We start from the raw sequence: 16,726 nt of genomic DNA on the forward strand, positions 1-16,726 counted from the left end.
TTCCTCAGAGTCTTAACCAGTTTAGGAGATTTTAAGTTCAAAGTTTATCCATGTAATCACTCAAAAGTACACTCAATCTGGCTTGCTAAAACCCTCTGTGTTAGTGTTCAGCCTTCACTGCCATATCTTGCATGTGAGAGGGTGAAAAGAGCCTTAGGTCTCTTTTATTGGTTAAATGTCACACAAGAGCAAAATGAGTAGTTGTCAGCAGGGAATATTGGAAGGAACAACAGAATATACTCATGAAGCCCCTTCAAATACCAGTTCCCTCAGAGAAATGTTCAAAAGTGACACAGAAGAGAGAATGCTCTAAAGTAAGTCCTAGAGAAAGCCTTGGCTGTACAGAATTTTGAAACCAGAAGGGTATTTAATCTAATCTGACTGCCTATCTAAACCAGAATATTTTCTGTAGTACTCCCTTTTAAGTAAAAAAAACATGTCTTACTTATGACAGGCAGTTTGTTTTTACTTAATGCTAAGACATGATGCAGAAAATCACTGGCAGAAGGCTATCACCCAAATAATTAGAAGTTTGTAACTGGAAGGAGAACTGAGTATAAACAGACATCTGGTCTCTACATATTTTGAGAATTCCAAAACAAAGCTAATGGGGAAAAGTAATATTAATACTTTACTTGTAATGTAAGACTGCATAGCAGATAATTTGTGACTATTTATGGAAAAGAGGACAGGGATATGCATAAATACATCACTAAGCACCTTCTATTCAGTGTTCAGACTATTGATTTCTGGGTTCCTACTTGCCTTCACAGGATAGATTTTCCAGCCATACTTACCTTATCTGACAATCCACTCTGTAGAACACTGTTTCTTGCTATTTCACACAAGTCACACGTGCTTAGTTTCCACACCTGAGCTGCAATAGCATATTCTTCCATGAGAGCTTCCTGCAGCACCAAAATACATTTGATAATAAATTATATGTAAGTAAGATATAAATGGGGACACGTACTCATTACTAATTAAGGATTTTATACATGCTCTTTAGACAGCTGTGAAAAATTAGAAGTTTGAAACTTTAAAATCACAACTATTATGAAAAGAATTGTTCATTTCAAATTTCCCAGGGACTACTGGTTAATAATTAATAGGCACTGGGTATCCAGTTAGCTTAGTCTAAGAAATTGCAACCTGCAGTCCAGATCCTTGGAGGCATTTCTTAGGCAATTCCAAAGGAGCCCCCAGGGTTCACAAACACCCTGGCGCAGCCAGTTGTAGAGCCTGAGTGATTTTGCACATGGACAGAACCAGGGCAATTTCTCGCTCGGCCCTCCCAGCGGGGCGGGCGGGTGCGGCCCCGGCGGGCTGGCCCAGCCCCGGCCCTTGCAGGCTCCGTGTGACCGCACCCCTGCCCCGGCCAGCGGCAGCTCCGTGTCCCGGGCCAGCCGCCAGCCCGGCCACGGCGAGCAGGGCTGGGCTTGTCCCGGGACACAGAGCTGAGTGACCGACGGGCCCCTCTGGGCACAGCATGGCTCGCATCGGTGCCAGCCGCAATCCAGGGCATCACAGCCAGTGACCAGGCGCTACTGTCCTGCCAGGCCACCCAAGGGCAGGAATCTGTTCCAGCTCACTGAGCAAGCAGATCGTATGTCATCTTGAGACTGCACATTGTGTTTTTGTAGTGTACTTCCCCAGACTTATTAGAGTAAGGAAACTGGACTTTCCTGGCACTCTAGAGGATTGTTTATGAAGGCTCAAACCTCCCTTCAGCCTCATCCTTCATATTATACTTCAACAGCCAACACTGGAGAGGCAAGAGTACAAAAGAAACATAATTAGGAAATCAGACATTTCCTTCTGAAGCCTAACAGTGAGTGGTAGACAGAGAATGAGGAGGGAGAATGAATGAAGTGACTGAAAGACATGACACTATGTCCTAAGCAATGAAATAAAACAGCTTTCAGGTCATTCTGGACCCATGTGGTGCTGTTGCCAAATTCAAAGCTGGTGCTTTTTGCAATTCCTACCTTTGTGTAATGAAACTGCATAGGATCATCTGTGGAGAGGGAGACGTGCAGGCCCTTATGGAGAAACTCCCGCAGCGGATTTTTGGAGTACTCCAGGAACAGGCTGTTGTTACTAAGTGGGGACATAGCAATGGGTATTTGTGCAAGATAATACAGATACTGGAGGACAGGACTCTGAAAAACAAAACACAGTCAGCATTTAATGGTACTATGGGATAATGAAAAAGAGAACTGTTTCCCTTGGATAAAAGGGAAACAGCAACACGGGGGAAGACTTAAGATCAAAAAAAGAGGTTGACCATGACTTCTCCAGGAAACATTTAAAAGTCTGAATTTTATATCTTACTGATCTTTATAAAAATAATTTATGGTCTTAAATATAGTCTGTTTAAAAATACAATGACTAATATTACTGTAGATTAGTAAGTATATATATGACCATTATGGGCACTGCATTTCATATCAGCTGCACACCTTCCCCCAAAATCTGAAAGTCACATAAGACAAATGGTCAAGAATTGCTAAGTAATTTTTTATTTCCAAAGCTGCAGACCAATAGATAAATTTTAGGAACAAAAGTTTTAAGTTATGAGAAGTAATTTGTTGCTGTTGTACATAATTTAAATAATCTATGTCCATGTCTTCTTTATTACTGTTTTGCTTTAGCCAACCTATGAACCTCATAAGTGCCTTTATTACTGTTACTATTAATAGTACCTGCTATGCCATCTTATCACACCAGGCCATGCAGGAGAGAGGGAAGAGGAGAATGCTTTGGTCACACACTGCTTCAGTGCTACTCTGTCTGGGTCTAATTTCATGAATTACTATTCATGAGCATAGTATCAGACATGATTTTAGGTATATTTTTTCCTTTGTTCTTGGTTATGTTGAAAAGTACAGGGAATTTTCCAGCATTAACCAGAAAAAAACTCACTTATAAGGGAACCCTGAAAAATTACAGTAAACTCAGTACAAGTCTGCCACCCACTGACCAATTATTTTAATTATGAAACAGTGCCCTGAGGATGGGTTGAGTGATGGTTTTCATTAACTAAAGTCCCAGGAATTACAGCATTTGTTCTATCTAAAATATTGTTGTGTCAAACAGCTATGTTGAATTTCTTGATCAAAATAATCAAATCCTTAAAGAAGTTCTGAAAGAACCCTGAAATACAGAAATGCTAATCAGAGAAAATTACTTTTGTCCCTGTAGAGAAAAAATGAGAGCTTTCCTCAACTTCTTTTGGGACTAAACCAGGGAGCAGTAGCAAGTCTAAAGTTTTACATTTTGTTCACATAATTTTAACTCTGCTTAGAGTAACCAAAAATGGGTGCTGCCAAGTCTTTGACATATCTGAACAGTTGATCTTCCTTCCCTGTGAAGACAAAGCTGTCTTTTTGTAGCTTAAGAACAGGAAGTTCAGTTGAGCTTATTTATTTCATTGAATCATGAAATAGTTTGGTTTGTAAAGGACCTTAGAGATATCTGGTTCCAACCCCCAGCAATGGGCAGGACACCTCCCACTAGACCAGGCTGCTCAAAGCCCCATCCAACCTTGAACACTTCCAGGGATGGGGCAGCCACAGCTTCTGGACAATCGGTGCCAGGGCCTCACCACCCTCACAGTAAAGAATGTCTTCCCAATATCTAATCTAAACCTACCCTCTTTCAACTCCCCCTTGTCCTATCACTATCTGCCCTTGCAAAAAGGCCCTCTCCAGCTCTCTTGTAACCCCCATTTAGCTACTGGAAGGTGCCAGAAGATCTCCCTGGAGCCTTCACTTTTTCAGGCTGCACAACCACAATGCCCTCAGCCTTTCCTCCCAGGAGAGGTGCTCCAGCCCTCTGAGCATCTTCATGGCCTCCTCTGGACTCCCTCCAACAGGTCCATGTGTTCTGGGGTTGGGGGGGGGGTCTGGGTGGAGTTTCTGGGAAGAGTTACTTGTGCCTTGCTAAGGAAGTGAATTAATGAAAAATATCCATTTGGTGCCTTCTGTTTGAACCAGTGATGGATGTCTGAGCACACAGTGATTAGTTTAGGAGCAATACCTTCTTCAGGAGCAATCCATGAGAGATGTTGTCTGCTGTCAGAAAGGCAGAAACAAGGTGTGTGATAGACCCAGCTTCTCCACAGTGAGGTCGAAACAGGAAGGTGCACATGCCTCTTTCCCTGAAGAGATCAAAAGCAAGTTTCACTTAAAATAAATCACTGTTCTTTATCTATTTGGTATATAACCACCAGTAATATGTGGATTTAAAAAGAAGAAAATTAAGTTACACATTCTTGTACAGTTTGATGTGACATCTACCCAGTCCTACCTGTGGTGGGCTGCTCAAAAGGGCAGGTCCCTCTACCCAAGCTCCTTTTACCACCAGACATTTGTGTCTTCTTACCTTTCCCAGTTACATCTCATTTAGCAATTGTCTACCCACTGAGTGAACAGCTACTGAATGGATTTCAGTGGAGTGAACTGACAGATGGAGAATTCAGTAAACCCATGCAACCTGTGGCTGCAGAATTCCTGGTTCAAAATCAGGGAAGAAGGGGAAGCACATTGCCAAGAGTTAGCTAACAGTACCTAGGGTGATGAGAGCCTGCCATCTCAGCAGGTTAAGTGTAGCATAAAACCACACCTTCAGAAGCAGAGACAATCTAGGAATGTTAGTTATTACACCAAACTTCCACTATAATTTTTAGAATACTGAATTATCACCTGCATTAAAAATGATGCTGGGTTTGAGGCTATAATGGACCCTGTTACTCAGTGCAGACAAATGTCCCACAAGTATTTGGAGATGTTCAAAACACAATTTCGACAAGGAGTGTTAGAATATAAGGCAATTCTAGGGTGGAAGTTAGTAACATTTCTCCTGATGTGAGGATGTAATCCATCCTTGCTGATATTACCAAAAATATAAAACAGTCTTGTCAGGGCTGTGTTGACTCAAGCACTTAGATTAACAGGGTGAACAGTTGGTGACTCATTGGTGAATTCTGTCAGTATCTCAGCTGTAAAGAATATTTAATGATTGTCTGGAGGCATTTTAATACAATAGTCAAAATGATCTTGAGGTAAAAAAGAAATGCATTAGTTCTGGCAGAATCTCTCTTTGGAACAAAAAAAGCATGAAGCCTACAGAGAATGTAAAGGAAGTCAGGAGAAAGGGATGACTTTCCTGCAGCTATCTGCTGTGTGTCCTTTCCATTACAGAATTAAAACTAACAGCTAAACCTGACTGTTGCACATATGAGGTAATTCAAGGTGGGTGTTTGCATTATGAGTTTTGATCAAATAGGATGATAAAAAATGCTTGAAGTAGCAGTGGGAGAGAAGAAATAACATTTTGAATGCTAACTTGGATAAAACTGTAAAATGACAAATCTGTGCACCTTCTATAAGAAAATCCCACAATATTTTCTAAATAACTAAGATAATCTAAATAACCAAATGAAGTGAACCAAATCCTTTCAGGGCAAGTGATGACACTCTCACATTAGTGGATAACCTCACTGTGCCTTGGCTGGAGTCAGTTGTGCAGAGCACTCAATGAGTCAGCTGCAAATTTAGCAATATTACCTCACATTGAATTTCAGGCTTTCCTGAGCCTGATGCCAAAATGTGCTCTGACAGTCTGATGTCACACAACTCCCTGCATTACTTGCCCAGACATTGGTCCTAAAGTTGTAAAACTGAATTGAGTCAAGAAGCCTGCTAGAGGAGGTTAGCTGGATGTGCAGTTTGTAATTGTGTCCTACTTGATCTGTCTGTGAATGCAGCAGCCCCTAAGCCAGTGTGCCACAATGTTACTTTGTGTCTTTTAAATTACCAGTAGATAGCCAGACACCAGGAGGCAGATACATTGTATTTGGGAATCTGCTGCAAAGCCAAGCAAAGGACAGTAAGTGGGATTTGTGGGGGTCCTTCTTTTGCTTTGTTTTGTATATGCAGCTTTAAGGAGTTAAAGAAACCCAAAATACACAAAAATATCAAACCAAGGTATTAATCTGATGCCACTACAATTTCTGATTTTTTTGTTTGAATTAATTATATCATTAGTATTTTCAAAATATCTCAAGTACTCAAGTCTAAGTAATTCAAAATAACCCTTGCTTCAGAAGATCTGTGATCTAGACACTGACAGAGTGAAAGGTACTGATTTTCTGGGAGCTTGTAAAATAGAAGAGTGTCTCCTTACCTCCTAAGGTTGTTTAGCAACATGATGTTGACATACATATAATACAAATAATAGCTATATGGGGGATTCTTCTCACTGGTCCAGAGGTCAGGGTTAAGGCTCTTGTCAGAGAACATATGGCCACTGTGTTTGGATTCATCATCAACACTGTCAAAGCCAGTTACCTGGTGGGAGAAGAAAATCACAGAATTAAGGGGCTTCAAGAAGAAAACTTCAGTGCTACTTACTCTTACTTCAGGACTTGTTTGAACAAGCATCCAGTCTCTCCTCCTTCATCTCTATCCCTATCCTAGCAGTCCTGCTGCTCTGCATCCTACCATACCATGCACAGAGCAGCAATAATAGGTTTTGTCAAAGTTTTACTCATTTTTTTTCTCCTGAGACAAACAGGAAGCCCAGGTGCACAAAAGCCTTCAGGCTCCTGTGGGGTTTACAGAGCTGCAAAACTCCCTAAGATCCAGACTAGAATCCTTTGAACTCATCTGCTGTCTTTGAGAAGCAGCTGAAAGCAAGAGGCTCCCAGCAAACCTCAGAGCTGTGATCTGAGGCACACTCAGAAATGTCTGTGTTAACCTTGTCCCAGCAGCTACATCCCCACTTCTCTCCTGAGATCTATCACAACCTACACAAGGCTTCCTTCCAGCTGCCTCCTTCTTGGAGATCAGTTCAGAAGCAGCTCAAAGTACCCATCCAGGATGATGACACACAAGAGCACGTAGACATTTTTGGTCATTAATATAAGGACAAATAAATAGCTGCTGAGCTGTTTCTAAGGAAATAAACAGGTTATGTGAGAATAGGACCTCACTCAGACTTGTTCTAAATTATATGTCAGGGCTTTGAAACAATAATAATACAAGCAATCTGTGGAGAAGAAAGCTTTTTTAGAGTCTGGGAAGAGCTGTGGACCAAAAAAAAAAAAAAAGAAAGCAGTAGAGGATCCATTTCACATGATAAACATACTTACATATTTGAGGAATAGGTGCAATTCTTTGTGGTCTTTGGGATTGATTGTTGCTTCAAACAAAGGTACAAAGATGTTCTCCAACATCTTCCCAAAACTAGGCAGAATATTTTTAGACCTAAATATGTCACTGAATGGGAAAAAATAGACACATTCTTTAATAAGCTTGTATTGTCCTTCACTTTTGTATTTTCTGTTATTTGTGTACATTCTAGAGTTTCAGTTCCACCAGGATTCAGAAATTCAAAGTTTATGTCAGGGCAGATTGTCTCTGTGCTCTGTTTCCTGCACTGCCTGGCACTCTGCTTCATCCAGGCTCTGCTGAAGCTCTCAAGTGCTCCAAAAATAGAGACAGCATGCAGGGGCAGATGCTGCCTCAGAGCAGTGGCCCTGTCCTTTACAGACATCCACGTACAACCAGGGGAGATAACAAGCTATGAAGGAAACAGAAGAATCCTCATGAAGGATTCTGTTTCCTAAAGTTGTAACTAGTCCAAATGAAAGTAAATGCTGTGCTGTAGTGAGCCTTTCAGCAAAAAGGGATAGTACTTCCATGTGCCACTAAATGCATGGCTTATTCCAAGTGCTGACTGTGCCATGCATGTCAGAAATTGCTATGTAAGAAATTGAAGGAGAGAAACTTTCTCCCCAGCAAAAAGCACACTCGGGGATATATGTGACTGTGACAGCTCCTTCTCTACTCATACCCCAACTGTGACATTTCTAAACTCAAGGCTCAGCTATTAAGTCTGACAAAATTATCAGGGGAGACTGTATGACAACACGCAGTATTGGAAACAAAGAAATAAAGTCCCACAGGATGCTTAAAAACTAGGAACAACTGACAAGGATTTAAGTTTGGAAACCATCAGTCTGGGTTGCTTCCAAGTTCACTGTCATTTAGTCACTAATCTTGATGATAACAATTTGACAGCACTTTCTACTCCTTCATGGAATTCAAGAGTTGATTTTTTCTTATTACTAAATTGTATTTTAATTGGCCTTTGAATGCCGCTTGATTTCACCCAGTTGTAATTTTTGGTTTCAATGTCTTCAGACTTACAAATAATTCACAGTAGTTTTGAATAGCTTCATAAAGAGTAGATTCAATCCCCATCTCCTGTCTTCCACCCCCAGACTGTCAAGAAAACTGCACCAATGGTCAGAAATAAATCTCCCAAGCTATTGCTTATGAATAGAACTACAGGACAGCTAATAAGCCATCTAAATATTATCAGAAATTAAGTCAGTGGTAAGATTTCAAACTATTGAGATTACCAAGAGCTCCTGATTACTTACTAGATTCTGGGAACCTGAATTATCCAGCGCATATTAGGGGAATAAACTTTATGCTTAATGAACCATTTTGCCAAGTTCAGCCATTCATCTGGAGACCGTCCATAAATGGATAAGCGGGGCTCTGTGTACTGGTACTTACTTTCTTCTAGTTCACGGGCTACTTCCTAGTAAGTAATAAATATATTTGCTTTAATATGGACACTGAGATCATTTACAGCTAGAAATATATTTATCATTGCATTTTCCTAAGAGCAGACATAACTGTATTGGCACCCTTCAAAGATAAAGGGAATCTCTTGTCTTTCAAACCATTATTTTATTTTAGGCATCTAAATACTCTACTGGCAAGCTAGCTCAAATGTCATGTGAGTATAACTTATCTGTACATATAACTGGGAATAACTTTAAAACCTCCTTTTGGAGGACAATGTTTCTGTGCAGTCATTACTAACACCGTTGTCAGACCTATATTTAAGATATATAAATCAGAATTAGACTATTTAAACTACAGCAAATGCCTACATAAAATATACAGAACAATGGAGAATCTGACCCAGAATCTGTGGTAGCAAGCAGTTTTACAGCAATTAATTTTAGACAATACTTCTGTACATTCAAGAAGAGCTGACATCTACTACATCACATAAATTACTAATTTTTTGTTCTAAGAAATTAATTTGAAGCCTGTTGCATGCATGTGCAGATACAGATTTATGCAGAGGCACTTCCCTAGCTCCTCCTTCCCTAGCAACTACCACTAGCCAACTAAATCCTAAACTAGAGAATTGACCCTTAGCTGCTCTCCCTTAATTTAAAAGTACCCACAACTCAGTTTTGAACGCATACACAACTTATGTGTACATTTCTACTTCATACAACTGTTCAGAAAGCAGCAGGGATTGACTTAGCAGAGGTTTTCCTCTAAGGAATTGCTGGAGCAAGCCCAATACTTGGAATACTCAATTAACCCTAGTGTTAGGTCTGTATACAGTTATGACATCACAAATCCATTACAAACCTTCATTTCTCTACAGCTGGAAAAGCTTGAAACTTATTTACCTTGACCATACGAGCAAAATATTCACCACCAATATAGTTCTCAGTCTTCAAATACAAGTCCCTCAGCTCACTGGCACCAACTGGATTGTACTTGGAATTGAATTTGTCAAATCGATGGAATGTTTGACGTCCCTGGAGGAGGAAAAAAACCCAAATAACCGTAGTTTTAGGAACACTCAATAGTTCACAAATTAAATTGCCCAGTCTTAAAAGGCACAAAAAAGAAAAAAACCTGTGATAACTTCTTTCAAACATCCACTGTAATGCATGAAGTCAAATTCTGATTTAGTAAGTTATCATGCAAACATTGTAGGAACTAGAATTTTACAACTGGAAAACTTAAATTTTTCCCATTTGTTTTGTCGTTTCACTAGACTTACTGCATGGACATCTAAAGAGTCTACAGTGAGGTCATAGGGGTCCATGTGAAGGCTTTCGAAGACTTGCTTTAAAGTCATCTTCTTGCCTTTTTTCTCTGCAACAATCCTGTCAGGCTCCGTTTGATAGGTGTGCTTAATGAACCTCAGTAAGTGCTTCTGGTTCATGCAGGCAGCAGCATGGATATGAGTGTCAACCTGAAATCAAAAGGTTATTTATGCTTATCATCCATCTACATAGACTTAATTAGCAAAGTGTCAGTGTCACTGACAACAGTAAAGCCTTCTAAAATATTTCTTAAGCAACAAAAGGATTAGTGTCTGAGCAAATCAAAGTGTTTCAGAACCCTGAGATGTTGATTTTGGTAGAATTGCTCACTAAGCAGAACTGTGAGTAAAATAGCCCTCAATTAGTAGTTTCCTATTTTAATAGGAACATTTTCAACAAGACACATTCTATGTGCTAATCACTGACCCTGGGTTCAGATTAAACTTGATACTTCCTTAAAGGACACTCTGACCCCTGAGTATCCTTTTACTTCATTAATGAATCAACAATGCCTCTCTAGTTATACACTGTGGTTATAACTATTCTCACTGACAGAAGGGACTTGGAATTCTCAGCCATTTCCAAAAGCAGAATTCATTTTTTCAATGGCATTTCAACCATATGAAATCTCTTAGGTCACTAGAACTGAAGAATATACATGTGAGATTTTTGTCACCATTTTTTCCAAGTTTAATTATAATACAGCAACTCATAACACTGACAGACTGTTCAGATGTTTTTTCTTAGATCTCTTCACACATTAAGGGAAGTGCAAATTCACAGAAGGGCTGAAAGTACTCCTTCAGGTTTTGTTGAAAAAAAAAAAGTATTGACAAGAAACAAATTATTTCCACAGGTCTTCTTTGTTTTTGCTCAGAAGCTTGCACTGCTACCTGAGCAGCCTCTATTGGAACACAATCCAAAGAGACAACTCACAAGATCTGGGGGTTGGTTGTCAAGTAAGTTTTCCCTGTGTAAGTCCTTAGTAACACTAAAAGAGCCTCTCAAATAAACCAAATACTCCAATAAGCCAGCTATAAGAAGGCACTGAACCTAAATGTCTGAAAGGACTCTCATGCAGGACTCCTCTGCCCAGGAAACTGCAAACATGGATACGAGCAAAGTGAGCCAAACACATTCCCCTTTGTGCAGTGACTCTGCAGTTTCACATTCTGCCAACAGAACTAATCAACATCCTTATCTGCTTTTAAGGATCAGCAGGAAACACATCACAGAGCACAGGAATAAGTCACCCTCCGGCAGCGTAAACCTGGGTTTATGCCATGACATCCAGGCCACAGGAATGCCACTGCTTCACTTGGCACCTGGAGTCACTTTATTTGCATGTTACATATGCACAGGTTGTTGCAGCTTGTCTCTGAGAATGTCAGTAATATAAATAAAGACCAGGACATAAAACTGGATCCTAAACACTTAATTGTTAATCACTGTCTAATTCAAATATACCAGACACATTAAAGCTAAATGAAAAAGCAAGAAACATATTGCTGTCTCAAAGTACAGAACAAAAAGTACATTATTAATGCACAGGAAACAATTATGTGTATAAGCAGTAAACACATCTCCACACAATGTATTCTCACTCTCCTCACAGTACTTGTATAGATATTTGAGCCCAAGTGCATTTTATACATGTGCTTCCTCAGGTTAGTAAACATTCTCTGGGTTAGGCACTAATACTGTTTGCTGTAAACTCTTCCTGGAACAGTGAAATACTACTAGGCTTGGTCAGCTTGTACACTGAACAGCAGTTACCAGGCTCTAAATGCCAATGTAAAGCAAGCCATAAACAGAGAATATATGTGTAGGGACCCTGAAGAAGTGTAGTTCATTGAATTTCAGAATGCAGTAGTTCTAGTAGTGGCTCAGCTACTGGAATTAATGAATCTTGAAAAAAGTCAGAACAAAACAAGACACAGCACTTCCTCCTTATGTAAATCAGCATGAATTCACTGCTGTTAGGAGTACAAGGATGGAAAGCAAGGAGGCTTTTTGTTTCTTTTGTTTGCTTGTGTGCAAAGATCACATTGCTTTCAAAATCCTGCTTCCTGTTGAGAAATAATTCTCTGGAGCCTTTGCTGTTCAGTGAGCTCCTGTGACATCATCTCCCATCCCCACAAACACATCACACACAGCTCTAGAGCTGAGCTAACTACAGGAGGTTTATTCTGAGAACAAAGATTTGCCTTTATATATATATATATATACACACACACACTTTTTTTTTTTACCTCTTCCTTCAACCTAAACATACATATCTGCCTAAAGTTAAGAGACCTTTCTGGAATCTCCTTCATGCTTTTTCCAGAGAATATTCACTACTTTAGCCACCTTTTTTTACTATGCAGTATAATTTGACTTTTAAGCAAGCAGCAACTTCAGTAACAAAAAATTATAAAATACTCAAGTCTAAAGTCATAAGATTATCACACAGCTTTTTTTCTTTACAGTTTTTTAGCATAAATGCAACTTTTTGGAAGGTTTTAAGGACTTGAGCTTTGAGCTACCCTAGCACATAGTTAGTGTGTATGCTCTTGTACATTTTTACCATGCAGGGTGCAATCCTACTTAAATAAAGTATCTGAACACAGAATCCTTGGGCAGAGCTTAAGTGGGCTGATTTGGTTAGCCAGGTTATTGTCATTACTGTTCTTATTATTATGAGATATTATAATGTTAAAATACTGTCATTAGTGTTATTATTTATTATGAAAGGCTTCTACTAAAACAGTTTGAACAGACTGAATTAATATAAGGGTGACAAATACCCCTTTGCTGCCTTCCTCCTCCCCAAAAAAGACAAAGCCACTCCCAGTTTAAGATGTTACTATTTTTTTTTTCTCCCTCACATAAAATAAGCTGATGCTTTTCTGGACCATGAGTAACACACCCCCACCACAAGATTTATTTGTTTCTATTTGCAAACATTCTGCTTGCATTTTCAAATTCACTGTAGTGCCATTCCAGCCCAGTTTCTCCTTAGTGCAAAAAAACCCCGGCTGCATTCCCTTAACCAGATTTCCTGTTGCACTGCTTATTGTCCCCTCCCCCAGCAGAAAACCTTTCACTCAAGGTCACATTAATCTTCAATGGAAAGAAAAACAGAATGAGTGACAGAAGCCTGTCTTGGAACACAATATTATACCTTCAGTGAACTCACACTTTTAACAAATGAAAACAGTTGTTTACATAAAGGTTACATTCTTGTAATTCCATCATTCAAGCAATGGTGGACCTCAGCTGTCTTGCACTTAAGGGATGGTAGAATTCCCTTCACTCAGCAGTTCTCCATGTAACGAAGCCAGGCTTTCTTTCTCTGCAGATTCCTACTGTGTACAACCTACAGACTGAAGGAGTGCTCATTGCCCTCCACATCTAACCAGCACCAGCCTCCCTCAACCACTCTGCCTCCTCCCTTTCCTTCCTGCATTCCTTCTCTTTCCTTCCACTGTTGCTCAGACCTCCACAAAACCTCCATCTCAGATGTTTTATGGATGCTTATCTGTGCATATTGCAGGCAGTGCTGCACTGAATTGGGCATGTGAGCTAGATTCAGAGTGCTAAGTGATAAATCAAAGGCAAAAAGAAATGCCAAGGCCAACCCTTTTAATAACACTTAACATTTCCAGGGCATGGATTTGTAGTATCCACAGCTGTAAAGTGCCACATGTTCTAGACACATACACTTTCATTTGTAAATACTTCCAACCCAATAGCTATGGGCTTCATGAACTTGACACTGAATCCTCTGCAGGCTTTACTTCAGTGCTGAACAGAAGGGAAATCATTCCTCATCCCACTGCTAGATTGCCTGCTCGTCAATACATTCATACTGCATCAGCTTTTCTGATAGGATGCAAAGCTTTATACAGTGGCATTGATTTTCTCCTTGCAGTTCTTTGACAGGCATGAGAGGCAGAGACACAAAATACTCTGTCCTCGGGTGGTGCAGGAATGCTCCTGGCAGCAGAAATAGTCCCTAGAGCTGTGCAGAGCTCCTTGGGAGCTTGTCTAATTCATATTTATGCCATGCAGAGCAACCCAGAAACCAGGAGAGAAGAGAATCCCTGCATATGCAGCTTCTTGTCTGGCTGCAGAAACCAACCCGAGTGTTTGTATTCACACAAATACAGAAATACACTGCTGTGAAGAGAAAATCTCTTGTTCTGTTCTTTTAATTACTAAAAGGAGAGAGGAAAAGCTTTCCTTATGGTCTTGACAGAAATTTTGCATTATAATCATTGATGCCTTTACACCTGATTGTATTTTGTGCTCACTTGCAAAACTGAGGGTAGAGACAAGAATTTGCCTCAGCATCTCTGCAAGGCAGGAGGGAGAAGCAGCACTCAGAGCTCAAAGCACAAGAGCCAGCTTTGCTGCCAGCTAACAGTGGCAAGGCACCATTCCATGTCATGCTGAAGGGGCATTCCCTTTGCATCTGATGCTAACCCCTAAGTCTTCACATTCACTGTCATTTTGGTTTATATGATGAAACTATTTTATCACCGAAGTCAGTTAAGTAGTTACTGAGGGAAACAAAAGAAACATTAAAAAAAGGAAACTTAGAATGAAATAAAGCTCAGAGAAGTTGAGGTTCACCATTCACTCACAAGGCTTGTAATCAAATGTTTAAAAAGCGAACATCTGCTAATTTCATTCAGTATTTTTGAGATCTATAGGATTCAGCAGCATTTAACCCCACTCTAACTTTCCTTCTTATAAGTACAACCAGTGGTATTTCAACTCTGTGGTCATAAAAAGCAGCTAGAATTTACTTCCTCTTTGTCTAACCAATAATTAAAAAAATAAAAATTCAGTTGCAACACCCTCATCCAATGGATGTCACAGCAGCAGCCAGTTTATTGCAGTAGAGCATTCAGCAGGGCTGTAAATGCAGAAACTGCATTCTCCCATGCACAGCTCCCCACACAAGCTTGGGGCACCTGCACTAGTGAGCTGCAGGCAGGAAAGTGATGTGTAAAAGTCACTGCTAGGACATATGCTCAGGTCTGATTTGCTAACACACTGAAATAGTGGCTACAGAAGGAAAGAATATCCAAAGAGGCTTAGGCTGGGATTTTTTCATCTTTAGGAATTGTATCAAAGCTATGTGCTGTGAAGGACACCTGCCAATTCAATACATTGACAGCCATTACAAAGGCAGCAAATAATGCTAGGCAAAAAAATGCACAGAGGTCTACAGGAAGCCCTAAGCCCTTCTCAAACAAACCTCACATACAGCACAAGACACTCTGGGATACCAAGGTTAAAACTCAGTTCTGAGTTTGTGTACCATATAGCTAAACTCTTGTTCCTTAATTTCATTCTTCATGCAGGCTGTGTTATGTGGGAAATGTGTTGCCTGCACTTTGCTGTGCATCAGCTGGAGGACGTGAGGAATCCTGCTGATGGCAGACTCAAGAGTCTCCTCTAAAGTTAGTGTTTTCCTCACAGACAGCTGTTGACCTCCTGTGGAGAGCCAAGGGGAGCCAGCCATGCTGTCTCACCACCTGTGGGTTCTTGTCTGTCTACAGAAATACCTGTGTCCTTAGTAAAGGGCAATTTTCCAGGTCCAGCTTGCAAAATTGTGCAAAACATACCTTGGGCTGCATTCCAGTTAAGTTCAATATGCAAGATATAAATATGCATGTCCTGTATTTAAGACGAGCCTTATCCTGTGTTTTAAGAATAGATGATCTCACTGGAGGAGAACTCCTATTAAATCAGGAAAAAAGTGGGGAAGGGGGCAGGAGGCTGGGTTGTCATGCTAGCAATTAAGCAATTAATCCTGGCCAGCTTTCTACTGCACCTTTCTAAATGCAGCAGCACACATTCACTGACTGACCTTGCCACTCCATTCATATCTGTTCTAATTTTGGTATTTTCCATCCAGTAGTTTGGCTCTTTCATATAAGCAGGTTGTACCAGGACCTCCACACTTGTGTCTGAGGGATGTGATACACAACTTCACCAACAGCCTTTGGGAAGGTGAATCCTGTTCCTTGATTTCCTTGTGAGCAGTAAGCACTTCTTAGGATTGACTTAACAGAGAGACATCCTGAAAACATTGGCTGAGAAGTGTGGCTTTCAAATGTTTCACTGCTGATAACTGTTATTAGCAAGGAAGCACTCCAAGGAAGTTCCAAACATTACTAAGGTTAGCAAGACACAGGGAAAACAAGATTATTTGAGGGCTTACAGGAATTGTGTCTGCAATGCAGTTTACCTTCCAGAGTGCTTCAGAAAAATACTACTTGTGAGCTTGCTTCATAAAAATACTTTAAGCAAGATGAACTTGGAGCAGGATTTTTTCAAGGAGTACCTGGCAGTAGGAATGGTCTCTGGCAGAGCAGAGCAGGCTGGTTCCTGCTCTCTGGAATGTGCCCATTGCCAGAGGGGAAGCAATGCACATTTTGGGCTTTTGAACAATATGAATCCTTTTGTAGAGTGGCTTATTCAACAGCAGGTAATTAAAAAATAATTAAGATATGCCCAAAGACATTGAACATTTGCTTTTAGATCAAAAGCTTAACTTAGCAAGAACAATCCTGTTAATTACAACTTCTCACTAATCAAGCTGATTGTGGTAGTTACCTGATCCACACCTCTGCATGTCTCAGTCAGCATGTGTTCTATTATTAAAGTCTCTGTCAGCTACTGAAGTGTTTTCTCTGAATGTGGCACGTAGCAAATGTCTTTCCAGGGTTATGCAAGAAAACTCTCAGGCTGGGAGCTGAGTCTCTGCCACCTGAGTGAATTAGCTGACAT

The 16,726-nt window shown here is 40.3% G+C and overlaps 1 protein-coding gene across 2 annotated transcripts in view; it reads right to left on the bottom strand.

The window, feature by feature from the left end:
- Positions 1-16,726, bottom strand: part of AMPD3 (adenosine monophosphate deaminase 3) — a 32,822-nt gene that overhangs the window by 3,605 nt on the left and 12,491 nt on the right. For both annotated transcript variants that reach the window (XM_039706770.1, XM_039706771.1), the window contains exons 7-14: positions 9,892-10,086; positions 9,512-9,643; positions 8,453-8,616; positions 7,157-7,283; positions 6,190-6,353; positions 4,042-4,162; positions 1,989-2,162; positions 798-908 (exon numbers count right to left, since the gene is read on the bottom strand). In XM_039706770.1, coding sequence (XP_039562704.1) covers positions 798-908; positions 1,989-2,162; positions 4,042-4,162; positions 6,190-6,353; positions 7,157-7,283; positions 8,453-8,616; positions 9,512-9,643; positions 9,892-10,086 — 1,188 coding nt within the window. The remainder of the gene's footprint in view (positions 1-797; positions 909-1,988; positions 2,163-4,041; positions 4,163-6,189; positions 6,354-7,156; positions 7,284-8,452; positions 8,617-9,511; positions 9,644-9,891; positions 10,087-16,726) is intronic.

This window comes from Passer montanus, unplaced genomic scaffold (assembly GCF_014805655.1).
Source record: "Passer montanus isolate IOZ18808 unplaced genomic scaffold, ASM1480565v1 scaffold2, whole genome shotgun sequence".
NCBI classification, from domain to species: Eukaryota; Metazoa; Chordata; class Aves; order Passeriformes; family Passeridae; genus Passer; species Passer montanus.